Source organism: Ambystoma mexicanum, chromosome 4p, assembly GCF_040938575.1.
Source record: "Ambystoma mexicanum isolate Mex_15411 chromosome 4p, UKY_AmexF1_1, whole genome shotgun sequence".
NCBI lineage: Eukaryota > Metazoa > Chordata > Amphibia > Caudata > Ambystomatidae > Ambystoma > Ambystoma mexicanum.
In genome coordinates, this window is record NC_090927.1 from 1,287,942,206 (window position 1) to 1,287,969,067 (window position 26,862).

The window sequence follows — 26,862 nt, forward strand, 5'->3', positions numbered from 1 at the left end:
TCGGTCATTTTTGTTGTTGGAGCATTGGGGTGTATCTAGAAACACACTGTTGGGGCCATCCTTGCCTTCCCAACATACAACACGGGAGCCTCGATGACTTGCGACTTGACTCTTTATTTCCTTACATTTAACAAACATCCCCTTTTCCCTCCTCACCTTCCTCCCGCACCCTGCTCAGAGTCCATCCCTCTCAGAGGGGTTGTGTCAATTTTCTCATCACACCTCCCCCCTGCTTATCAGGGAGGTTTGTGGTTTATATCTGTTCAATGAGGTAGAGGGGTTTACGTGTTATCTGCCGTGGGCGACCTGGTGATTCATGTCTTTCTCCAGGCTCCTATTTGGTTGGGTGATAATCTTCCTCTTCAGCGACTGGTATTTCCTCTTCATCCGCTCTTTCCTCTGTCAGCTCTGGCTCTTCCTGGTGTAGTTTGCTAAAGAAAGAGGCATTCCGGGTTATCTCGCCTCCTTCTCCCGTCGCAATGACGATCGGGCCCTTCACTTCTGTCACTAGGAGCGGCTACGGGCAGTATCTCGGGTCAGTCATCTTTTGCTGTTTTTGTCTTACTAGAATGACTTCCCCTACTGGGAGCTGTTCTTTGGCTTCCTCTTTTGGTCCGCCCAGTCCTTCGCCTTTCTTTTCTGCGTCCTTCGCTTGAATTTCCACATATTTCTCTGGTGTGTAGTCCTCCATTTGTGGGAGGCCGGTCCGTGGCTTGTATCTTACCATCAGCTCTAGTGGCGTCCGTGCTGTTGCTTCGTGTGGCATTTTTCTATAACTCCTCTGCATTTGGCATATCACCTGGGGTGGCGACGTTTGATCAGTAGTGGCTTTGTTGGGTTCTTTTGATGGTGGCCATGAACCGTTCCACCCTGCCGTTGGCTTGTGGCCACAATGGTGTAATTCTCTGGTGGTGGAAGCCCAGGTGGGTGGCAAATCTGTTGAATTCTTGTCCTTGGAATGGCGGGCCATTGTGAGTCTTCAGTGTTAGGGATTCCCCATTCATTGAAGAGTTTGTCAACCACTCTTACAACGTGGTGAAATGAGATGGATTGTATGTGTTTTATTAGCAGGAATCGTGAGTATTCATCGATCATTACAAGGTGGTGTCCCCTTACTCAAGTCAGCCGTAACTTTGCCAGGGTCCCTCTGGTAGTGGCACCGTTTGAAGTGGACATGGGGGACTGTTCGCCTCCATCCTTTGGCAGGGTATGCAGTGGGTCAGGGTGTGTCCTACTATTGCTTCCATGTATGGAACCACACTTGGTTTCTCAGTATCTTCTTGGTGTTTGCGACCCCCCCCCTGGCCCCCGTCCCCCGGTGACCTTCATGGGCTATGGTCACTAGTGTTTTCCTCAGGCTTTTGGGAACCACTGGGCGGTTCCCTTGAAGTAGTATTTCTTGGTCAGTGGTGGTGAGTTAATTCTGTACTTTTGCTATCCTGTAGCTCTTTCTTGTCCACCTCCTTGTTTGCAAACTGTCCTGAGTTAAGGTGTTTCCATTTGTTTGAGCTGGTGAGGCGGATCGCTGCTTGTATTGTGGGGGGTCTGCTCTTCTGCTGCTGGTGAATGTCTGTTGTGACAGCAGGAGGAGGGCGTTGAGTGACAAGTATGAGATGTATTCCTCTGCTTCTTGTCTCATGGAGTCCTCCGTCTTTCCCTCTGGATGCCTGGAAAGGTAATCTGCCGGGTTGGCCTCACCCCCTGGCTTGTGAATGATCCGGTAGTTATATTCCTGGGGTCTGATGCCCCATCGTTCAATGCACGGGGCATCTTGGTTTAGGGGTTGCTGAATAGAGAGAGCCGGGCCTAGTGGTCTGTAATGAGGGTAAATCCCCTACCCATGATGAAGTGATGCAATTTCTCACATGCCCATACCGCCGTCAGGCTTTCTTGTTCCGCTTGAGAATACGCTTGTTCCATAGGTGACAAAGCTCTGCTGGCGTACGTGATTATGTCGTGCTTGTGGGGATCGTCTGGGCGAGTATAGAATCAAGGCCGACAGGGCTGGCATCAACGGTGAGTTCTGTTTCCCATTGTGGGTTGAAGTATGTGAGTTGGTGGTTATTGGCGAGTTCCCTTTTGATGGTATTGAATGCTTCTTGACATTGCAGGTCCCATTCAAAGTCTTTCTTGAATAGTCTTCGGAGGGGGTCTGTTAAGGTGGCATAGTCTGGCATGTAGCGGGCACAGAAACCGCCATCCCAATGAATGATCGCAGTTCTGCTTCCCGGCAGGGGCTGCTAGGCTGACAATGGCGCTGATTTTGTTGGGGTCGGCGGTGATGTCCTGGTCTGAGAACACGTGTCCAACGAAGCGTAAACTTTGTCTGTTGATGGGACACTTGGGGACGTTGAGGGTGAGCCCCGCTTGTGGAGGATTTCACACACAGCTTTCAGTGCGGTGTCATGTTCTTGCATGATTCCTAAGATTGAGGGCGTTCAGCACAGTGGATATCAGTCTGCAAATAGTTTCTTGAAATATCTCTGCGGCGGATGATATTCCAAATTTGAGCCGCTTGTAGGCAGAACAGTCCTTCATGCGTAGAAAAGGTGGTTATTGGTCCGGACACAGGGTCAGTCACCAGCTGGTCGTACTCCTGGTTTGTCTAGTTTAGAGAAGCGGGTGGCCTGGTTGAGTTTCACTAGCATGTCCTCGATGTTGGGTCTTGGGTGTCTTTCTCTCTGAATTGCATTGTTCGGGATGCGCATGTCCATGCAGAGATGCAGGTGCCATTGCCCTTTGGTACGATAACTAGGGGAGATACCCATGGTGTGGGGCCGTCCACTCTCTCAATATCATCGTTGTTGAGTAGGTGTTATAATTCTTGCGTTACTTGGGCTTGTAGGTGGAAGCCCACTCTGCGAGGATGCTGAGGCACCAGGCGAACTCTTGGGTCAATGTGGAGGGAAATTACAGTGTCTTTTAACCTTCCTACCCCTTCGTATAATTTTGGGACGGTGGATTGGAGTTCCTCAATGTCTAGTTCTCGGCGCGATATGGAGCCTTGGACCTGTGCTCCTGGGCGTAGTCCTTGTACAATGTTGGATGAGTCCTACTGGATGTCAATCAATGCTAGGACTCTGGCCGTCCAGTAGCTGAGGAGGCACTGTCCCGTCATTGGGCTGTGGATGGTGGTGGGTACCCTTCGTCCCCTGTGGAGCAAATCACAGCGAAATTGTCCTTTGGATCGTAGCGGGTGAGCTGCTCCCCATTGGAATATGTGGTCTTGCAATGGGTATAGCGCGTAGGCTGTCGCTATGGCATGATAGGTGCCCCCATTCATGACGTTGATAGTCGCTCCAGTCTCTAATTAGGCCTCTGATTTGTACGGGCACTTTTGGCGCTGCGCTGTCATCTGATGTCACTTATAAGTCCGACATATTCTTTGTGGTATCTTTCATATGCATAGTGCTGGTCCTCTGCTGGGTAACTTCCTTCTTTTGCTGTGGAGTTTTCGTAGGCTCATGGGCTTAGTACAGTGTTTGTTGTGCATTAATCTCATGTTCATGGCAGGGTCCATGCTGCAGACTGTAGTCTGTAGGTATGTCAGGCGTATAGTCATATGCATCAGAGTATCGCGTTGATGGATCAATGGGGAGGCCTTTGACTGCTATTATGAATCCTGGTCGGACAGCGCCCGGCCGTACATGACACTTGGAATGTTCTTGAGGTGTCTCTGTCGTGGTAGGGGGCGAGGACCCAGTCCTGGTTGATCTGGTCTTCTGGTTGGGCCCATTGGCGGAGTAGGTCTGTATGCAGCAAGCATTGGGGACTTTTCTCTGCACATTGCCTGGAAGTGTTTTACTTGGCCACATCTCATACACATATGGCCTAGGGCTGGGCACTGTCCTCTGTGGGGATATTCAAATCCGCACCTGTAGCATTGCTTCTCACCTGGGGGTCGTCTGTGTTGGCTCCGGCCCAGGGTAGCGGGTGTATCCTTGGGGTCCACTAGCCAGTGCCACAAAGGTGTTGCCTTTCATTGGGTTTTCTATGGCTGCAGCTTGCATGTCCACCCTTTCATATATTTCGGCTAGGTCAACTATTTCTTGTAGCGGCAGGAGTATCTTCAGATGTTTCCGAAACTGTGAGGAGGTGCAGCCCTCTATTATCCGTAATCTAATTGCTTCGTCGTCGTTAGACTTGACAAAGATGCAATGTATATGATCTTTTTTGTAAGTCGGAGTATGAACTGTCCCATTGTCTTGTGGGGTAACTGTGTGCACTGATTGAATGTGTACCTCTCGTAGTCCCTGTTGGGGAGGATTATTAGCTTCCTGTTGACGGCAGAGATTAGGTGCCGATAGGTGTTCTTTTCTTGTGCTGGGATGGTCTTCAGGATCCCTTTGATCTCTTTACCTGCTAAATTGGCAAAGATATCTGTTTTGTTGGGTGTCTCCTATGTCCCTCATAAAGTCCTCAAACTCCTCCATCCATTCTTCCCACCTCTGGCCTTGGTCATGATGTGGTTGCAGTGTAAACAGGTGTTAGGGAGAATTCTCTTCTAAGGCTGATTTTCCTTACCTATAGAGTCCCCCAGCAGCTTTGCTGGATTTTAAGGGTTTATTTCTTTCTCCTGATAAGAGTGAGACTCTTTTTCCCACGCTTAGACATGTTGCTGATGTGTGTTTTAGGCTATTTTTGTGCTTATGGACTATGGGGTTTTTTCTCACCCTCATAGGTATCATCTTTTTACATGTGTGTTACACAGCACCCTCAGTGCAGTAACACAGGGGTGTCATAGTGACCCCCAAACATAGACTCCATACCCTGGGACTGACTACTGTCTCCCAGGGCATGTAAAGTCCTGATTGGCTTTACTAATCAATTATTATGAACAAAACCAGTACAACCCATCTTACTATGGAAGTACTGGAAAGGGTTAATAGTTTTTCCCTGGTGTTCATTTTCGAGAGGGTACTGGACAGTCCCTCTCTCCAAAGTTTCTGGCCGGAGGCATTGGTTACTACCGTAAATATTCGACCGCAAATATTTTCCTATGGGATTTTCCCATTGTTCGAGGCTACCACTTTTACTGACAGCCTCTAACAAACCGCCGGTTTATCTTTATTAACTTCACTCCGGTAGGTTTTTATTGCCAGATCTTTGATAATATTTCTTTCTCGTGTCTTTCTCTGAAATCCTAACCCAGGTCAGGGATCCCTTGTTCGTCCTTTTGGCAGGCTTCTGCCCAGAAGCCCTCCTCTCAGCGCCACTTAGTCTGGGGTAGACCCATTGTGTGGGAGGGGGAGTAGGCACCCTGGACAGGGTTGCCTGAGCAACCCAAGTCGCACTCTGCCCTGATAGGCTGGAGGGTCTCACGCCAGGATGAGTTTGAGTGACAGGTAGGCTGTATGAATGGGGTTTTTTTCTGCTTAAAAGCAGGGACCTGAGGACTGGAAGAGCAAGATGTCGCCACTGGAACTAAGAAACCGAAGAGGAGAGAAGCTGAAGACCTCTGCAACAAATGAACCACCGGTGAAGCTCTGCTGCAGATCCTCGCCACTTTTCTCCACTTTTCTCCAACGACCAGAGAAGATCTTCACCTGCAAGAGCCTTCTTCCCTTGAACTGGTGGGACCAACCAGTTCGCCAATCTCCTTCCAGGACCTGCCTTGGTTGAATCGCCAGTGCCCTGCACTCGGAGACCAGATAGCCAGGCACCCGTCCACCACGACCGCGATTTAAAGCAGCGTAGATTTTAATCCGTTTCGGCATCACTGCGGCTGGCTTCTTCCCTGGGCAGTGCAGTAACACAAACCTTCCTCCACGACGAGAGCCTCTCTTCCACTCCTGGATACCCTGAACTGCAGGAACTGCCAGGAATCCCCGCCACCGCAGGAGCCGCTTCCACTTTTTCAGGAAAATTTTCCGCCAGGCCTCCCATTTCGAGGGGTACTGCTAAAGGTGCTTGAAATACTTTACTTACCTCCTGGGTTGGCCGCCCCTTTCGACTAACATTGTCTTTTACCTTCTGCAACCGCCTTTTCAATTTGTTGAACAAAGACTTGACTGCAGCTACTAGAACAGTTTGATCCTGGGCACATTGCCTGTAACATTGACTCTGCCACAGGCCTATGGACTTTGGCTAAATCTGTTACAACTGCCTTCTCCAGATTGCTTTTCATCAAGAAATGTGTTGGTGCACCTAAAACTCTTATAACCACCTTTCCTTCCCTTTCAAGTATTGTTGAAGTGCCATTTTGCTCGGTTTTCACCAAAGTATTGTTGATGCTAAAGTACTGCCTTGCCTAACTTGTTAACAATCCACTTGGGAAGTGTTGCTGGTGTGTTTTAGAGTCTAACACCTGTAACTTGACCTTTCCCTCCCTTTTGAGAAATTGCTAGAGTGCCATTTCTGCTTGGTTTACACTGTGCCATTTTGCTCAGTTTTCACTCTTGCTCAAACTTGTCTACAATTTAAATAGGGAGTTGTGTATACTTTTCTCGACTGTTTTAACTTGCTTTAATGATAGTGATTTGTATGTTGAACTAGAAGTGTGTAAAATAAATATATTTGTGATGTTTGTTAATCTGCTTAGAATCACATGCTGTGCATAGGTCCGACATCCAGTGGTCACTGCGGAGTATTGCATTTTGTTTTTCGTAGTCGAAAAGGGGACGTCGACAAGGCGTGTCTGTAACACTATCCCTATAGTGACGTGCGTTGTACCCACAATCCCTCACGCGTCGAGGTCCCTCAGATTGTTTTTTTCCGCCCAGCTACTGGTCGCCTTTATGCGGAGCTCCTCGAGAGACATTGCCAAATAGTTTCTTCGACCTTTGGTCGTTTGTTATTAATATCAATAACGTAGATCCCTCCCTCGACGCAGAGCAGTTTCTCCGCCGAGCAAGATCTTCGACGGAAGGACGAGCGGAGGAGATCCTTCGGCGCTGCCGAACACGTGGTCTGGCCTCGCCGGCCATACACAGTAGGGAGAGTGGGGCTTTATGGTCTTTCTTTCTTTCTTTCTTTAAGAATGCCTTTCTCTTTCGAGGTCGTAATCACACCTATTAACCTCAGCTATGGAGAGGACGCCATTTAGGTTTTGCCTGCTTTGCAAGGGTAAATATACCTGGAAGGATAAGCACAAACGGTGCAACCGTTGCTTACCCCTCGATCACCAGGAGGACGGCTGTGCGGCCTGTAAATTACTAAAGCCCAAAACTCTAAAAGACCGCAGGGTCAAATGGTGGGCGGCCTACGCCATGTCTAGGCCTGACTCCTCGCCCGCTGCCGCCGCCGAGTGTGACGAGGACAGTGACTACACGGCCCCCGTAACGGAGGCTGTAGACCTCTCAAAGGAGCGTTCACGCTCCTCGTCGTCCGTCCCCGGCCCCGACAAGCCCGGCTCACGCCCAGCTTATGGGGATGAACACCCCGGCGACAAGGACGCACACAGAAAAACACCAAAGCACATACCCCCAGGCACACATTCGTCGAAGACAGCCATAGCGCCAACGGGGACGCCGGGCCCACCGACGTCTTCCACCGACTGTAAGGGTCGTCAGCCCTCCCCCGCCACCGCTTCCGCGACAGGCGACTGGGCATTCTAAAGATAAGGGCGCTAACACCAAAATTTCCAGCGACGCACATCGCAAGAGCGCTCACGTTGCCACCAAGGACTCGACGACCAAGGACTTGACGAGCAAAGGCTCGACACTCCATAGCGCGACGGCGACCGATCCCTCGGAAGAGAGAATGATCGCCGAAAGCCTCGCGCGCATAGCATCTAAGGACGGCCAAAGACGTACGGCGAGTGAAACGCCGAAAACCGCGCACAAGGCCAAAGATACGCCGAAGGCGCCGGAAAACAGATCAGGCCAGTTCCCGACGCCGACAGAAGGCCCTAGCCAGCAAGAAGGCTACTCAGAAGGCAAAGGCCCTCTTTCTTCGACGTTAGGGGACAGAACCAGACAATTACAGGAGGAAAAAAAAACCTTTTCTTTCCCAGACCGTCCTGGCCGACCTCAGTGGACCTTTGAAAGGTTCCAGACCTGTATGGACAAACTAGATAGGTTCATGTCCATCCCAGAAGACAGGGCACCCAAGAGACCAAGGGAGGCACCCCTTGAGAGTCCAAGGGCTAAATACCAGAAGTTTTATAACCCCATACAGGAGGACATAAACTCTTACAATCCCACTGAGGAAGACACCTTCTTCCAAGAGGAAGATGAGTTCACCTATGTTGAGGACCAACAAGAAGAGGAAGGTTTTCACGAGGAAACTAACCTATGTGAGGAAGGATTCCAGGAAGACTCAGGCGAGGGCGACCAGAATCCCTGGCAGTCACCGGCTAGGTCGACTGACACAGGCAGTAGCAGTATAGTCATCAGGTCTACTGAAACTACACCAGCCAGGAACCCTTCGCCTGTCGATCAACCCACCTTCATTGCACTGCTGAAGAAGGCAGCAGCACATTTCGAAATTGAAACTGGGGACGTCACCCCAGACACCGATTTTGTGGAGAGGATTATCAAAGAAACGCCCCACTAGCCAGGTTATACCTATCCTCGCCTCAGTTAAGAGACGTATTACACCTTCTCTTTCCACTCCTGCATTGGTGAGAGGGGTCAATCCGAGGATTGAGAAACTGTTCTCTCCCTCTCAATCAGACCCATTATATATTAGGGGTCACTCAATCCCGGACTCCCTGGTCGTGACCAACACCAGGAAAAGGGCAGGAGTCCCACTATCTACTAACGAGGCACCCCCAGATAAAGAGGGGAAGAAGCTGTATGCCCTAGCCAAGAGAATCACCACCTCTGCAGCATTCTCTACCAGAATCGCCAATAATAATACCATATTGGCAAGCTACGCCGATGTGCAATGGGCTAAGCTCAGACAGGACATCGAAGAAGCTCCCGAACCCCTAAGGACTCGTTTACTGGCTACAGTTAACGAGGGCTCTCTGGTCAATCAAAGCATCGTCAAGAATACCCTCGATGCAGCAGAGACAGCTGGCCGCATTTTGGTACAAGGAATTTTACTGAAGCGTCACGTCTGGCTTCGCAATTCCGGATTTAAGGCGGAAACACAAGCGTCCCTTATTAATAAACCCATAGAGGAGTCCAACCTCTTTGGGAGAGCAGTGGATGACGCTCTGGAGAACGCGAAGAAAGAATTTGATACAATAAAGACCTTAGACCAAATCTCTAAACCCCCTAATAGGCGGGGGATTTGGTAATAAGCGCTGTTTTCGTGGACAACGCCAGCAACAAAATCAACAAAAACAGTACTCTGCCAGCAACTACCAGAGTAATAGCGGCCAGTACAATCGGAGGGGTCAACGTCGTGGCAAGGGAAGAGGCCGGGGTTCCACCCCCAGAGGCTCCCAAGCCAACAACACCACCAAGTGACGCGAAGATTCGCGTCCCCTCCCATGCAACGCCGGTCGGGGGCCGGTTAACATCCTTTCTTCCAGCATGGGAGGGAATAACATCAGACCGCTGGGTACTTTCCACCGTAGCCCGCGGCTACTGTATAGAGTTCAACAGTTCCCCAACATACAGACCCCCGAGGGGACTCCGCATGACACCAGAACACCTCGCCATCCTTCTCCAAGAAGTGGACCAACTGCTGGAAAAAGGAGCCATAGAGGTTGTGCCTCTATCTCAGGTAATGGAAGGTATTTATTCAGTGTACTTCCTTGTACCCAAAAAGGATCTAACCATGCGCCCTGTATTAGATCTGCGCCCAGCGAACAAGTTTGTCAAACCCCAGAAGTTTTGTATGGTGACCTTACAGGAAGTGATCCCACTGCTATCACAGGGCGATTACATGACAACACTAGACATGAAAGATGCATACTTTCATATTTTAATGTTGCCAGCGCATAGAAAATACCTCAGGTTCATGATAGAGGACAAACACTACCAGTTCAGAGTGCTACCCTTCGGCATAGCATCTGCACCAAGGGTATTCATGAAAGTACTGGCAGTGGCAGCGGCCCACCTGCGCAGGTTATCCATCCCAGTATACCCTTACCTCGACGACTGGCTCATAACAGGGCATTCTTACGAGACATGCTTTTCAAACACCCAAAAGACTGTAGACCTTTTGTTCCAACTGGGCTTCTCCATCAACGAGAAGAAGTCCAGCTTAGACCCCAGCCAAGTCAAACAATTCCTAGGGGCTCTAATTCGAACAAAGGACGGCCTCGTCTTCCCCTCCAACGAGAGGGTCCAAAACATGCTGTTTCAGATCCCCCAATATGTGGCAGGTCGAGAGGTGACGGTGCGCAAAGCGATGCGATTGCTAGGAATGATGGCGTTGTGTATTTATTTGGTACCTCACGCGCGCCTGCGCCCAATGCAAGAGTGGCTCAACAGCCAGTGGTGTCAGGCCAGCGGACAATGGTGGTCTCGCAAGCCTTGGTTCTCTCGCTACGGTGGTGGACAAAGGAAAACCTAATAGGGAAACCCTTTGCCACACCCGCTGTGGAGGCCACTCTAACCACGGACGCATCCCTCACAGGATGGGGGGCTCACCTATCCCATCAGACTGCTCACGGAGTGTGGACTCCGAACGTAGCATCCAAGCACATAAACCTACTGGAGCTACTGGCTGTGTTCAAAGCACTAAAAGCCTTCCAGGAACACCTACAAGGGAAGACAGTGATGGTCCTTACAGACAGCACCACAGCCATGTACTACATCAACAAGCAGGGGGGCACCCACTCTCCAGGACTGTCCAAGCTGTCCCAGAATATATGGAAGTGGGCTCTCAGACACAACATGTTCCTACTGTCGCAACACGTACCAGGGGAACTCAATCTGCTAGCAGACGAACTCAGCAGAGACTTCCCCCTGCCCGAAGAGTACGAATGGCAATTGCACGAAGACATCGTCTTAGACGTCTTCACGCAATGGGGATTCCCGGAAATAGACCTGTTCGCAACTCTGGAGAACTCAAAATGCCAAAGTTACGCCTCCAGGTACCCCCAAAACCAGTCCAAGGGGAACGGTCTGTCGATTCAATGGTCAGGGAAATTTGTTTACGCCTTTCCCCCGACTCCCCTTCTCAACAAGGTGGTGCACAAGATGCACCAGGAGCAGGTTACCATGATACTAGTGGCCCCAATGTGGGCCCGGCAGCCATGGTTCGCTCAGTTGATGGAGATGTCCCTATCTCCCCCAGTGAGACTTCCCTGCCCGTACAACATGCTGTCACAGGACAAGGGCAGGACACTGCATCCATGCCCTCAGACCATGAACTTAGCAGCCTGGCTCCTGAGATCATAGAATTTGGACATCTACAACTCCCGCAGAGATGTATGGACATCCTCAGGGAAGCCAGAAAACCTAATACTCGCCATTGCTATTCTAGCAAGTGGAAAAGATTTGTCATCTGGTGTAGAGGTAAGAGCATCAACCCTGTTGACTGCTCTCCCACAAACATTGTTCTGTACTTGACCCATTTACTGGATTCAGGTCTAGTGTTCAATTCCATTAAAGTCCACCTGGCGGCACTTTCTGCATACACCACTTCCCAACTTAAAGTGTCGTGGTGGAAGATATAAGTTATCAAGGCCTTCATGGAGGGGGTAAAGAGAATACACCCTCCGATAGCTAACCCAGCTCCCGGATGGGACTTAAATGTGGTACTTTCTAGACTCATGGGCCCTCCTTTTGAACCCATGCACAAGGCAACTCTTAAAGACCTCACTCTTAAGACTGCTTTCCTAATAGCTATCACCTCCATTAGGAGAGTAAGTGAACTACAGGCTCTTTCTGTTCTAGACCCCTTCGTAACAGTTCACAAGGATAAGGTGATTCTACGCACACACCCAAGGTTTGCACCAAAATTCTTCTCGAAATTCCATGTAAACCAGTCAATAGAACTACCAATGTTCTTTCAAAACCCTTCCAGCTTGGGAGAAAAAAGGTCTGCATACACTAGATGTACGCAGAGCTGTCATGTTCTACATGGAAAGAACCAGACCACTGAGAAAGACTAATCAGTTCTTTGTCTCGGTGGCAGCAGGAAGAGAAGGAGATGCAGTCTCAAAGTCCACTATATCTAGATGGATTGTTCAATGCATCACTCTCTGTTACACTCTTGCTAAGAGAGAACTACCCTTCAAGCCAAGAGCACATTTCACTCGAGGCACTGGGGCTTCCATAGCGTTCATTGCAAATGTTCCCCTTGAGTCCATCTGCAAAGCGGCTACCTGGAGTTCTGTGCACACCTTTACAAGACACTACTGTCTAGATGCACACTCTAGATCTGACTCCCAGGTGGGACAGGCAGTATTAAGACATCTTTTCTCTACTGTTCCTTCTCATAACCCACCGCCAACTCCGGGTACTGCTCGCTAGTCTATGCACAGCATGTGATTCTAAGCAGATTAACAAACATCAGAAGACAATGCATTACTTACCGTAAAAGCATTTCTGATGGTTGTATCTGCTTAGATTCACATGCGCCCACCCTTCCTCCCCGCTCGGATGGAAGGAACATAGACCTCTTTCTACATCTCTCTCTCTTTTCTGTACTCACTCACGTATAGAAGGCTCCCTCAGGGCAGAAAAAATACAAACAGAGGGACCTCGACGCGTGAGGGATTGTGGGTACAACGCACGTCACTATAGGGATAGTGTTACAGACACGCCTTGTCGACGTCCCCTTTTCGACTACGAAAAACAAAATGCAATACTCCGCAGTGACCACTGGATGTCGGACCTATGCACAGCATGTGAATCTAAGCAGATACAACCATCAGAAATGCTTTTACGGTAAGTAATGCATTGTCATATATATATATATATATATATATATATATTCTTTTTGATACAAAGGTTTGGTCAGTGTTTCCTTGTATCATAGTACTGCAGTCCTATTGTGTAAACCCTGAATACTGCTTATCTCCCTCTTGAGATAAGTCTGACTGCTCAGCCACAGCTACCAACTAAATCTTTGTGGTACGGACTGATACCAAAGGGTATTTATTGCATATACCTGTAGTCCTAATCTTCTGTAGTGCTCCCTAAGGGAACTGCATAGGATTCTGCCTAACAAAGGGTTGGGGTGCCGTAGGAAGGTTTCCCTGGATGCATGTCCTGCCCCGATGGCGACTTGGGCCTCCGTTCCCGCTCCGGCAGCTGCTTGTGCTCCTTCTGACATTTTGGCGTGTGTGGGCTTGGAGCGTTACACCTGTCTGTGCCTGGTTGGTTGCACTTGGTAGGTTCTTAGTGCGTGGTCGTTTCCTTCTTTGTTTCACTTTTCTGTGGCATTCCTGGGTTGGTGGGCTGTTGTTTCTTTCCTTTTTTTTTTTGGCACAGTGCGCTGCATGTACGCACTGGTGGCGCTCTTATGGTGCCTGCGTTGGGCGTGCTGCTGTGCTTTGCTACTGTTCTGGTTATCTCTCGTACAGGTTTTGTATCTCCCTTTTGTGTTTCTTCTCTCATTATTTTATGTTTGTTTAGTGCTCTTGTTCTCCTAATGGTGCTTTCCCTCGCATGGGATTCTTTATTTTAATTTTTGTCTTTTTTATTTTTTTACCTGCTATGCAGCCTCCTTTGATGTGCTACGCGGCCTTCTTTGAGCATCGCGTCACGTGCAGCAGGCAGCCTGGTCGGCACACGTTTCCCTTTATCGTAGTCTCCGTTCTCCCTGCTCTGTACAGCAGCCCTTATTACTGCTGACCTCGTATGGGCAACCTCTGCTGCCCGTGCCAGTGTTTTCTTTAGACTGGTGCTTCCTCCTCTCAGTGAGCATGGATCTCCACTCGTGCCCGTTGCTGCAGTGACCCTACAGCCCTCCTCCAGTTCTTACTTGACTCAGCATGTCCCTCCTCGTACGCCGGCTGGATTTGCAGGCACTTCTCTGCTGCTTCCCCTTCAGTCCGCACCACCGCCAGTGATTCCCCCTCGTGCTCGACTCCTACCTCCAGACAGCAGTTCCCAGTCTGGTCCGCTCCGTTCTCCACTGCCAGCTGCGAGCTCCATGCCGGCAGGCCGCGTGGGTGGCTTCACTTCGTAGCCAGTTGTTGGGGCTCTCCTTGCCTTCCCAACATACTACACAGGAGCCTCAATGACTTGCGACTTGACTCTTTATTTCCTTACACGAAACTAACTTCCCCTTTTCCCTCCTGCCCTTCCTCCTGCCCCCTACTCCGAGTCTGTCTCTCTTAAAGGGGTTGTGTCCATTTTCTTGTCAACACACACCATCAATGTTATGGTAGGTTTAAAAGGCATGAAGAAAATAATCTATCTGAAAGCTGAGAGTAGAATAGGCCATTTCATTTAAGCCACACGTGCTACAGTGTCACAAAGTAGCTATCCATGAAAGCTTACCTCCAGTTCCAAGTCTGTGATCCTCACATTGTTTTAGATTACACATAACTTTATCAACCAAAGACAGCCCTCAAGAATGCAGACGGCGACATACGTGTGAAAAACTTATTTGGGATCATCATGGGGTGTGGTCCGACAACCTTGTGTTTGTGGCACCGTAGTTAAATCTTCCTAGATCTTGAATATTTTAAATGTACCTAATGTTTATGGTGTCATACATAAAATGCAGAACAACTGATTTGTACTCTAATTTTTTTATTATTTTGTAGGATGTGTATTGATCCAAATGAAGAAATAAAAACTGGCTTGCTTGCAGAGACTGCATCACAAGAAAATATACTGAACACAGGAAAATGGCAGCTTTTAAATGTCACATACCTCCAACATTCTGAAGGAAAAAAAAATATACATGGCAAACTCTCATTATGGATCTCTGGTGAAAGGTACCTTGGATTTTAAAGAAGTTGTTTGTTCATGTTAAATCCTTAATTGTGTACATTGTGTTTGACCAATGTCATTCTGTATTTATAGTTTGTCTTTTTTTAAAACATTTAAACTGTTTTCTAAAAGTACCATTCATAGTTGTGAACACTAATTGAACAATGTTGAACATGGAAAACCCTCATATTGGTATCGGTCAACTTTGATCTGCTCATGCCTTTTAATTGGTCCTTTGTTACCGGCATATGAAACATCCCTTCCTTTTTAAATCAATTCTTGCTTGCATTAATAAGATGAAGCTGTGTATCATTATTTTACATTACTTGCAATTTACCCATATTAGTTGTCTGTATAGCTGAAAGTTAGCTGGTGGAAAACTACTCACCATTGCACACATGGCATCATGCCTTGGCATTTATTCTCTCTAGACATTTGTATGAGTTACGCAAGTTTGCACACATTTGTTGTTTTGTTATATTTTACTTCTATGACCCAGCCCCATTTCCTGTAGAGTATTGGCATGTTTCTCCATTACAGATGCCGAGCCAAGCAAAAAGTAGATATCCAACCCTTTCACTGCCAGATTTCTGGACCAATTGTTTCCAGGTTTTCACAGTTGTGATCAAGCATGTTAACCCCTGGTGCATGATGGTTGGCAAAGATTTCTGTGTACTTCCAGTCTCTGGTACTGTATAGGTACTTGTTAAGATGGATTTCTGAACTCTGTCCTGGAGGGGCAGAGGTTCAGAAGGCCAGCCTAGTTTCTTGGAACAGGGTAACCTCTGGACAAGCCAGACCAATCAGGGTAGCGATGGCGGGGGTCAAGACTAGGTCTCAAGAGGGGTGAGGGTGACTGAAAGCACGCAATGAGCACACAAAGCAAGGACACTTACAAATCACTTCAAGCAGGTGTTATATTACAAATATAGACACATTTATTACAAGGCCTCTGTAACATTGACCATAGTAAAGAATCATGGTAAAACTCAAGTGAACCAACACATCACAATCAAATACAATATATATACAATTACCGAAGGCTCTAAAGAGTTAGAAGCATGAAATATGCATACCACCTAGTTGGGGAGGGAAACAGGCAGTGCAAGTAATCGTTAGACCCAGTTCGCCTTCAGAGGACACCTAACTAGAAGGAAGTCCGAGCCCTACGAAGAGTGCAGCCTTGTGCTCAAAAGTACCTGCACACGCTGGTGCCAACGGGCCAAGGGGAGTCTCTTCAAGGAAATCGGGCAGTTCAGAGCGATGAACAAATGTGGACGAACAGATCTCCCCTACTCAAGCACGGCCTCCACTTGTGGGCAGAAGCGGAGCGCGAGTTTGAAAAAGGCATGCTGTTTAACACAGCGAGGAAAAGCTACAGGCTACTGCAGGAGGGCGACCGGTTCCTAGCGTTGCTACTCACCCGTCCCCGATGCGGGCAGACCCAGGCTTCTCCGCGTCAGTTTCAGTGCTGGCAGGTTCAGATACGAGCAGGGGACGTCTCGGCGTCATGTAGATTCCGCGGAAGCAGAAGTTAGAGTTGAGGATGTCCCCAAACACAGCGAACCCGCACAGATTGTTACCACAGCAGGGCAACGCAGCGGCCGTGTGTATTTCAGCCCAATGTACACTTCTCACTTCAGACCTGGGAATGCCAAGTGTACGAATCGTGTGAGAGTGCCAAGGACTCGGAATACAGCAGCAACCTGACGGCGGTGACAGAGCAAGGCTCCTGGGTAGGCTGGTCAGTCCACTGGATGGCCCAGGGACGCTTCCGAAGGCTTACGTGCAGGAGATGATGAAGATGCCGAGAATAGTTGTTCCCACTATTCCAAAGGGTCGAAGTACCAGTACAGGCCTTCTCGTTCGATCAGAGGCAGAATGGTCTCACAGGGCGACAGCAGTGCAGAGGAGCAGTCCTTCAGCGGGTCACCAGCGATTCCTCAGTTCAGCCTCTTAGTTGCAAGATACTTGGCTCCTGTATCCGTCGTTTGTGAGAACTCAGGAGATCGACATGGTAGTGGTGTTTCCAGCCTCCTCTTATCCAGAGTTCCCTTCGCGCCAAAACGGAGAGGACCCAATGGGAGATCTGCTCACAAAACACTCACACCATACGTGGACCTATCAAGGACCATGGTGGCCCCAGGCATTCAAGACACACTAGACTCTCTGGCACCCAGGATGTATATTGGGACCAGACATCCCTGCCCACATCCTGGAGGCACACACAAGGCCTGTAGAAGCCCGCAAAAGCATCTGTGTTTCGCGGGAAAGTACATGCCCAAATAAGGAAGGCCCCGGGTCGGCTCGACCTGGGGAAGATGAAGGGGGCAAGACGGTCAGCGGGCAGGACAAAGAGCCTCGTGGTCTGGCCATTTTGGGAGCCAGGCCACCATTTTGGGCTAAGCGCGAGAAACGCGCTTAAACAGCCAAAAGGAGCTCAAAACACAAAGAAACGATCGCTGCCACCAGTCCCGTCCGTGATTGACTTGCACCGTTCGTTAACAATCCAAAGAGAGTGTCTAGGGCCTGTAGAGTGACTAGAGACCCAAGAGAGCAGTAACTTAGCTTACAGTGCCCTCTTGTGCAATGTTGCGCGTAAGCTGAAACATGAGAAAAGAACTACGGAAAACAACGTTTCCCGATACTGACTGTTTTAAGGGCATGTCAGTTTCCCCGTAAGAATGGAGCGAAAGCCCAGAGGAGTGCGGCGGAAGGTTGCGCTTCTCTGGCAAAGTCTAGATCAGGGTAAAAACAACAGCAAAAAGTTTAGGGGTTGCCACATGGAAGGAAAATTACCTACAATTATGAAATCTTTCCTAACAGTGCTGTACTTTAATATGTTCTGTAGTTTGTCGCAAAGGTGTTGCTATTACACTTCCACACCCATGTAAGGGTGGCACAAGTTGGTCAAGATTTTTCAGGCTGAGTTCTTGTGTGCTTCGTTTGTGAAATATCGTCACTGATGGCATCCTACGTCTCCTGGAGCCCAGTTCAGTGTATCTGATTTGAGGAGGAAGCCCTCTGTAATAACATTTGCCAACCCAAATGTAGTGCTTGCTGCATTGGTGCAGGCTATTCCCTTTGAGCAATATCTGCATGACCCAGAGGGGCTGCTTCAGTCAAAAGATGTGGGCCTGGCCTAATTGTAATTCAATGTGTGTCCCTGGTAGCCATCAGTGAATACCTCTGGCCACACAACTGATTCCTGGCCAGTAGGAGAAACCAGTGATTTTGTTGGGGCACAGGGTGCTATCCTGTACCTAGTTGTTTGAGGCTGTTGACTGAACATCTTGCTCCTTTCTCTCCTCTGTATTCATTCTCATTGCCCTCCCCCCATACATCCTCTTGTTCCTGGTGTTTCTCCCTTTTCACCAGCTCCATTGTAACTTAGTTTCTGATGCTTGTTAATCTGCTGAGAATCACATGCTGTACATATGGTCCGACATCCAGTGGTAACCGCAGAGTATTGCATCTTGTCTTTCGAGGATCAAAAGGGAACGTCGGCATAGGCGTGTCTGTAACACTATCCCTACCGTGACGTGTAGTGTACCCAAAAGGCCTCACGCGTCGAGGTCCCCCAGATTGTTTTTTTTCAGCCCAGATTACTGGTCACCCTAATGCAGAGCTCTTACATAGAGATAGCTTTATTGTCATTATTATCGACTTTGTTGTTATTCCCGTTAAATCACTTCGACAGTTGAATCCTGCAGACTTTCGGCACCTGTTGATCCCGGTGGCGTTGCCGTCCACATGACCGGGCCTTCCCAGTAGGGAGAGTGGGGTTGGGTGGACGTATTCTTTACAAGTATGCCTTTCTTCTTTCACCCTCTCTGCTCCCTGGGTTTTGTCATTGCTGTAACTGTCTTTCGCTATGGAAAAGATGCCATTTAGATTTTGACCCTCGTGCAGGGGCAAATATCTGTGGAAAGACTAGCACGCTCAGTGCAACAACTGTCTTGCCCTCGACCACAACGAAGCAAGTTGCATAGCCTGTAGACTCCTGCACCCTAAGACGCTTAAGGAGTGCCGCTTGAAGCGGTGGGTGGCCTATGGTTTGTCGCAGGCCGAATGTTCTTCCCCCGCTGTTGCAACCGCCGAAAGTAATGGGGGAACTAGCGATGACCAGGCTTCTGTGTCGGAAGCCATTGACCTAACGGCGGACTGCTCTCGGTCCGCGACGCCCATCCCCGACCCCACCAGGCCTGACGTGAGTCACGCTATGGGGAAACACCCGGCGACAGGGGCGCACACTCTCATAACACCAAACACACAACCCAAGGTTCTGCTTCGGCGGCACTAAGTGTACCAAAGCGCCAACTTGAACCGTCAAAATCTTCGACGGGATCCTCTGATCGGCATGATCGGCAGCCTTCCCCGCAACCGCAGTCACGGCCTGCGAATGGGCAATCCAAAGTAAAGGGCGCTAACACTAAAAGACACGCAAACATCGAGGCGCTCCAAGAGGACATGCAGATGCCACTTAAGGCCTGGGTTGCGCCGAAATCCACCGCTCAGCCTCCGGTTCACCCGGTGGCGTCAAAATCCACCGCTCAGCCTACGGTTCAGCCGGTAGACCGCCCAGATTCTCCGACAATTGGCGAGAGCATCACAAGGATTACTTCAGCATTTAGACTGAAGGAACGGTGGAAGGAGGCAGCGAAGCACAAAGAACGGCCTAGAGATGTGCCGAAAGACACGCCACAATGCCCCGAACCATGCAAGGGCTACACTGAGAGTCCTGTGCCTTTGTCAGGCACATTAGAGGACAAATCTCAATGTCGCAGGGAAGATGATGAACCCTTTCCTCCCCTGGACCCCTTTGGTTCATCCTCATGGACCAGGGAGAAATTTGAGTGATGTATGGACAGATTAGAAAAATGTGTCTCTTATTCTGAGACCCTTGCTCCCAAGAGGCCTCGAAGACTTTCCTTTTACACCTGTATCCAAGTTTCAAAGGACCTTGGAAGATCCACATGTGGAGTATACCTGTGTCCTCACAGATGATGATGTTATGGACACTTATGATCAGGATGAGGACGGCATCTTTCTGGAAAACTATAATGTTGATGATCAGACAGGTCTTATGGACAATTGGGAAGACAGCCGTCGGGTTGATGCTCAACCCTGGGCGTCCCCTACTCCCACCCAGGACCCCGATGTCCTGTGCATGGATTCCCCACCCCAAATTCGGCTCGCCAAGCCTCCCCGGTGGATGACCAGGTGGCATATAATGCCATCTTGAACAAGGCGGCTGACCATTTTCAGATCGCCACTCAAGAGGCTTTACCAGATTCTGATTTCGTGGAGGATATACAAAAAAAAAAACCTCTGGCCAGTCATCCCTTTGTTGAACTCAATCAAGAGGAGATTGGCACCTTACTTTTTGACGCCAGACCAGGGCGGTGAACCCTAGGGTGGAGAAGCTGTTTCGGCCTTCTCCGACCGACCCAGCCTAAATCAAGGGTGATGCCAGCCCAGATTCTTTAGTGGTTACCACTACTAGAAAACGGCTGGTGTTCCCCCGTCTACAGGAGAGGCACCACCCGATAAGGAATCCAGGAGACTTTATGCACTGGGAAAAAGGGTAACTGCTGCTGCGTTTTCCACCTGTATAGCCAATAACACCACGCTATTGGCCAGCTATGCAGACATCCAGTGGAACCTTCTGCAAGATGGCCTTCAAGAAGTGCCAGAACCTGCATGGACCAAGTTGCTCGCCATTGTTTCCGAAAGCAAGCAGGTGAACCAGAATCTGCTCAAAAACACTATGGACGCTGCCGAGACAGTGGGGAGAACCCTGGCACAAGATAGCTTGCTCAAGAGACATGCATGGCTGAGGAACTCCGGTTTCAAGCCGGAGACCCAAGCAGCACTGATTAACAAACCCTTTGAGGAGACCAACCTGTTTGCCAAGGCAGTGGACGATGCTCTTGAAACAGCCAAGAAAGAACATGAGACACTCGAGTCCCTTCAACAAATTACCCAGAAGCCCTCTCCTCAGAGAGGAAGCGGCTCCCGCCGATTCTTTCGTAGGCAATCTTGTTTCTCCCAGAACCAGTATAATGCAGGAAACAACTTGAATTCAGGACAAGGGTCTAATACCTCCACCACTTATCCACCCAGAGGACAGCGGCGTGGGAAAGGTAGAGGATGAGGTTCCAACCCCAGAAGCGCTCCGGCTTCTGGTCAGAAGTGAGCTGCGTATCCAGGCCCCTCCCATGCCACCCCAGTCGGGGGGGCGTATAACATCTTTCCATACCGCATGGGAGGGGATAACAGATCAGTGGGTACTCCAAGATGGTTGCCCCCAGGTACTGTATAGAATTTGCCCGACCACCCCAATTCAGACTGCCAAGATCAAGAATCAAGACGCCTGATGCCGGACCACCTGCAAATCCTACTGCAAGAGGTGCAGACCCTTCTAGGAAAGGATGCCATCAAAGTCGTCCCTATTCTACAGTTAAACAAGGGTATTTATTCAGTGTACTTCCTTGTACCCAAAAAGGATCTCACCATGCGTCCTGTGCTAGACTTGCTAGACTTGCGCCCAGCAAACAAGTTTGTCAAACCTCAAAAGTTTCGTATGGTCACTTTACAGGAAGTAATCCCGCTGTTGAAACAGGGGGATTACATGGCAACACTGGACATGACAGATGCATACTTTCATATTTGGATGTTGCCAGCGCACAGAAAATACCTAAGGTTCATGATAGAGGACACGCACTATCAGTTCAAGGTACTCCCCTTCGGCATTGCCTCTGCACTGAGCATGTTTACAAAGGCACTGGCAGTAGTGGCAGCACACCTGCGCAGACTGTCCGTCCCGGTTTACCCTTACCTCGACGACTGGCTCATAACAGGGGAGTCCTACGAAACATGTCTATTGAACACTCAGAAGCCAATAGACCTCTTATTCAGTTTGGGATTCTCCATCAACGAGATTAAATCCAGCCTAGACCCCAGTCAAGTCAAACAGTTTCTGGGGGCTCTAATTTGGACAAAAAACTGCCTTCTCTTCCCCGCCAACGAGAGGGTTCAAAACATGCTGCTTCAGATCCCTCAGTATGTAGCCAGTCGGGAAGTGACAGTACGCAAGGCCATGCAACTGCTGGGAATGATATGCGTCCCATGCAAGAGTGGCTCAACAGCCAGTGGTGTCAGGCCAGCGGACAATGGGAAGATCTGGTAGTTGTCTCGCCAGCCCTCGTTCTCTCTGCAGTGGTTGTTGAGGGAAAACCTCTTGAAGGGGAAAACCTTCACCACCCCGCAGTAGAAGCCACTCTCATGACCGAGGCATCTCTCACGGGATGGAGGGGCTGATGGGTTGGGGGGGGCTCACCTGCTTCAGCAAATGGCGCATGGCGTGTGGTCCCCACAAGTAGGGTCCAACCACATAAATCTGTTGGAGCTATTAGCGGTATTCAAAGCACTGAAAGCCTTTCAGACACGGTTACAGGGGAAGACGGTCCTGATCTTGACAGACAGCACCACAGCCATGTACTATCTGAACAAACAAGGGAGCACACACTCTCCAGGTATATCCAAGCTGTCCCAAAAGATTTGGATATGGCTCTCAAACACAGAATGTTCCTGTTGTCCCAACACGTTCCAGGGGAACTCAATCTTCTGGCAGACGTGCTCAACAGAGATTTCCCACTGCGTAGAGTACGAATGGTGACTACATGAAGACCTAGTCTCCCGCAGAATGGGGCTTCCCAGAAATCAACTTGTTCGCAATTCTGGAGAATGTTCAATGCCAAGATTACGCCTGCAGGTACCCACAGAACCGTTCCAAGGGGAACTGGGTTTTGGATAGCATGGTCAGGGAAATGTAACGCTTTTCCCCTGAATCCCCTACTCAACAAGATCGTGCACAAGATGCACCAGAAACCAGTCACCATGATATTGGTGGCCCCCATGTGGGCCTACCAACCCTGGTTCCCTCATCTGCTGGAGATGTCCCTCTCCCTTCCTATGAAACTGCCCTGCCCGTACAACATGTTTCAGGACAGGGAAGAAACACTGCACCCATGCCCGCAAACTCTGAACTTAGCGGCCTGGCTCCTGAAGTCTTAGAGTTCGGACACCTTCAACTCCCTCAGAGATGTATCGACATACTCATGGAAGCGAGGAAACACAACACCCGAAACTGCTATTCCAGTAAATGGAAACGCTTGGTTATCTGGTGTAAGGCCAAGGACGTCAATCCCATTGACTGCTCTCCTACTCACATTGTATTGTACCTGACCCACTTACTGGATTCAGGCCTGGTTTTTAATTCCCTAAAAGTTAATTTAGCTGCTCTCTCAGCCTACACTACGTCACAACAGAAGGTGTCATGGTGGAAAATACCAGTTATCTGTTACGCTCACCTGGCTCCCACAGGGGCGTCGATCGGAACTGGACAGCTGCGGTTTCCACCCACGTGACGCGTAGTGGAGTGACTGAAAGTGGAGAAAGGGAATTAGTCACCCGTGGATTTGAGTGATAAAACCACCCCCCTCCTTCCCCCCCCCCACTGTTCTCCCCTCTAATCACCTCTGATGTCTCTTTTTATATTCTCACTTTAGGTTTTTAAAGGATGAGCTCTCCATCCTGCGTAGAATGCAGGGGCTCGTGGATAACCAGTTACTTCACTGGTCCGAAGGAATTGGAGAGTTCCAGAACAATATTGACTCTGAGGTTCCTGGCGAGGAGCCGTAAGTATATAGTTCGTAAAAGTTCAAAATGTCTGACTTTCACTCTTGTCCGATTCCTTGCAGCTTGACCCTAGAGAAGATTGCCTCATGCGGCTGGTAAAGTTCAGGTAAGAGTCTGTATTATCCAACACTGTCTGGTAAATGACACCTGTATGTAATCTGTTGCTTTCTCCCTTATTACAGGTGCAGAGTGAGAAATTATGGCGTTTTGAGGAATAATACCTCCGACGGTAAAATCAGGTAATTCTATTATGGTGAAAGAGATTCCCTTGGTTTGTTCTTTCGGCTCACCTGGCTGTCCTTTTATTCCCCTTAGATGCCGGAGTTCGGCGAAGATGAATGGAAGCTGCGCCGGCCCGTGGAGATGAAGAATGCCTCCGGCGGTAAAATCAGGTAAGTCTATTGTGGTGACTAATATTGCCTTATTATTCTCTCGGCTCACCTTGCTGTTCTTTATTCCTCTTAGGTGCCGGAGTTTGGCGAAGAAATGATGAAGACAGAGGTGGATCGTGGAGGTGCTGCGAAGGCTGGTGAGTATAGCGTGGCGCTGCAGCAGGCGATGTGATGCGCATCAAATAATGTCTTTCTTCCTATTCGAAGGCGCGATGGATCCAGAATCAGGTGAGGAAATAAGTATTGTTCTAACCTTTTTCCTTCTTTCTCCCTTTTTTCTAGGAGCTCCAGAATCGAGGCGGCCGTGGCAGAAGACTGGATGCTGGCTTGCAAGCACGGTGAACGTTACGCTGCAGGATGCAGAATAATGCGAAGCGTGAGCTGCTCTTCGGGCGTGGTTTAAATAGCCTTCAAAGTAGTCCCAGGTAAGAAGTTCCCAAGACCACACCCGAGTAAGAAAATAGTCCCTAAAATAAAGTAGTCCCACTTCAGACTTCAAATTGGCTTGAATGCTGAGCAGCATGGTCTACATGAGGTAAGTGAAAACAAATGAACCTGGCGCCTATGGCGCCAGGACTGTACCCAGATAGCCCCTAGCCGGGGCTGATGGGTTTTTCCCAAGTATCTGGATGCCTGCTCCTGGGACAGATGGACCTGGTCCGGATTCGTGACATTATCAAGGCTTTCATGGAAGGGATTTAGAGGATTCATCTCCCCATTTCAAACCCAGCTCCCGGATCGGACATAAATGTGGTTCTGACTAGACTCATGGGGTCCCCCTTTGAGCCTATGCACAAGGCAAGTCTAAAAGACCTTATCAATAAGACAGCCGAAAGAAACCTGCACACGTTACATGTGCGCAGGGCAGTCATGTTTTACCTGGAAAGAACAAAACCCCTGAGGAAAACAAACCAGATTTTCGTTTCAGTGGCAGCTGGCAGAGAAGGGTATCCTGTCTCTAAGTCCGCTATCTCAAGGTGGATGGTCAAATGCATCACACTTTGTTCCCCTAGAGTCCCTTTGCAAAGCAGCAACCTGGAGTTCTGTACACACCTTTACAAAACACTATTGCCTAGACATTCTGGGTCTGATTCTCAGGTGGGACAAGGAGTACTAAGATATCTTTTCACTACTGTTCCTTCTCACAACCCACCTCCAACTCCAGGTACTGCTCGCTAGTCTATGCACAGCATGTGATTCTAAGCAAATTGACAAGCATCAGAAGACATGCATTACTCACCGTAATAGCATTTCTGATGATTGTATCTGCTTAGATTCACATGCGCACACCCTTCCTCCCCGCTCGGATGGAAGGAACAGACGTCTTACTACTTTCTCTCTTTTATGTACTCACTCACGATAGGCCTTGGGCTCCCTCATGGCAGAAAAAATCCAATCGGAGGGACCTTGGCACGGGAGGGATTTTGGGTACACTACATGTAATGGTAGGGATGGTCTTACAGACACGCCTATGCCAACGTCCCCTTTCGATCCTTGAAAGACCAGATGCAATACTCTGTGGTTACCACTGGATGTCGGACCATATGCACAGCATGTGAATCTACGCAGATACAGTCATCAGAAATGCTATTATGGTGAGTAATGCATGTCGTCCATTACAATTAAAGCAAGCCCAACAATGGATATCTTCAAATCGCGTCCTTAGAATGCCTATTGGGCAAAGAGGGCGTTCCACCCAACCCCTCTCCCATCCTCTCAACCTGACCCCACCTCTCCCTCGAGTACTTGACAATAATAAAATGTTGTATTTTTGTACATTACTCCTCTTTAGTTTGCTACTCTTGCCGGTTAGGTTAATGTTACTCTGCTAGTCACCCGATTAATTTTGTTTTGTTTCTGGTCTGTTTGACCTTTCCTGGAAATGCCTTTGCCATCTGTATTGTAAATCCAATCTGATTGAAATTGACATCACTGTTCTTCATAAACATACAAATAATGAGTTAGCCTTGATTGAACCTTTCAGGGAGTTGGGGGAGCAGCCCCTACCATTATTAATATTATTGTATTTGAGTGCAAACCTAGCTTCAAGAAGCAACAGAGAGGGCTTCACATTCATAGTGGGAAGAACATGGTGAGAGGAGCAGAGAAACCAGGGAGAGGAAGGTAACTGAGGAGGGGGGCAATTTATCACCAAGGGATGTACACGCAACCAGGGGAAAAAACAGTGGGGAACAGATCACACAGTCCCTAGGCGTTGGGGAGGATCCATTTCTTAGAGTCTTTTATTGAGCTCCTTCCTGAAGCTAACATCAACAACAGTCTGATGTTGACGGGGAGGAGGAGGTTCCAGAGTCCTGGGACATAGACAGAGAAGTCCTGTCTTCTGGTTCTTTACTTCCTGCACCAGCAGAGTTAAAGTCTGCACATATCCCTACTTCGAAGGGATTGGGTCCTCTGACGTATTCCATATCTATGACAGTAATCACCACAGCTGTGCTGCTTCGGAAAATCTTTCGGCGTCTGCGTCCTGCGTCGATGACGTCGATACGCCGTCCTCGAGGGCTTCCGTCGAGCCGACGTCACCGGATGTTATAAGTAGGACGCCTGTAGCCTCAGTTCTGTTTTTTATGCGAACGTGTTCGCTTCAGAGATCTCAGCACGCCTCGATTCTACTGAATCCTGTTCTTTCGGTTCTTCAAACCTGTTTCTTCATTGCTATCGTATGATGTCTTCCACCCAGCGGTCCGGGTTTACGAAGTGTCGGGTGTGCGGGTCCAAGATGTCGCTGATGGATACGCACAACGCTTGCCTCTGGTGCCTCGGGGAGGACCATGATACGGACGACTGTGTCGACTGCTAGTCGCTCACATCGAAGGCCTTGCGGGAGCGTAAGAAGAAACTGTTGGTCGGTAAGGTGGCCAAGCCCCGGAAGTCGCGTTACACTGGTCTTTCGACGGACGATTCGAGGGGCCAGACTCTGCATCGTCGTCGCGAGTCCGGAGGTTCTCGGTCTGGGAGTCGGTCCCGCCATTCCTCTGCCTCTTCGAGGCACTCCCAGGAAGCGCCGTCAC

At 49.2% G+C, this 26,862-nt stretch overlaps 1 protein-coding gene across 1 annotated transcript in view; it reads left to right on the forward strand.

Annotated features, from left to right (window-relative positions):
• Positions 1 to 26,862, forward strand: part of LYST (lysosomal trafficking regulator) — a 3,942,656-nt gene that overhangs the window by 763,851 nt on the left and 3,151,943 nt on the right. The window contains exon 14 of the mRNA XM_069606985.1: positions 14,567 to 14,740. Within this exon, the coding sequence (XP_069463086.1) occupies positions 14,567 to 14,740 (174 nt within the window). The remainder of the gene's footprint in view (positions 1 to 14,566; positions 14,741 to 26,862) is intronic.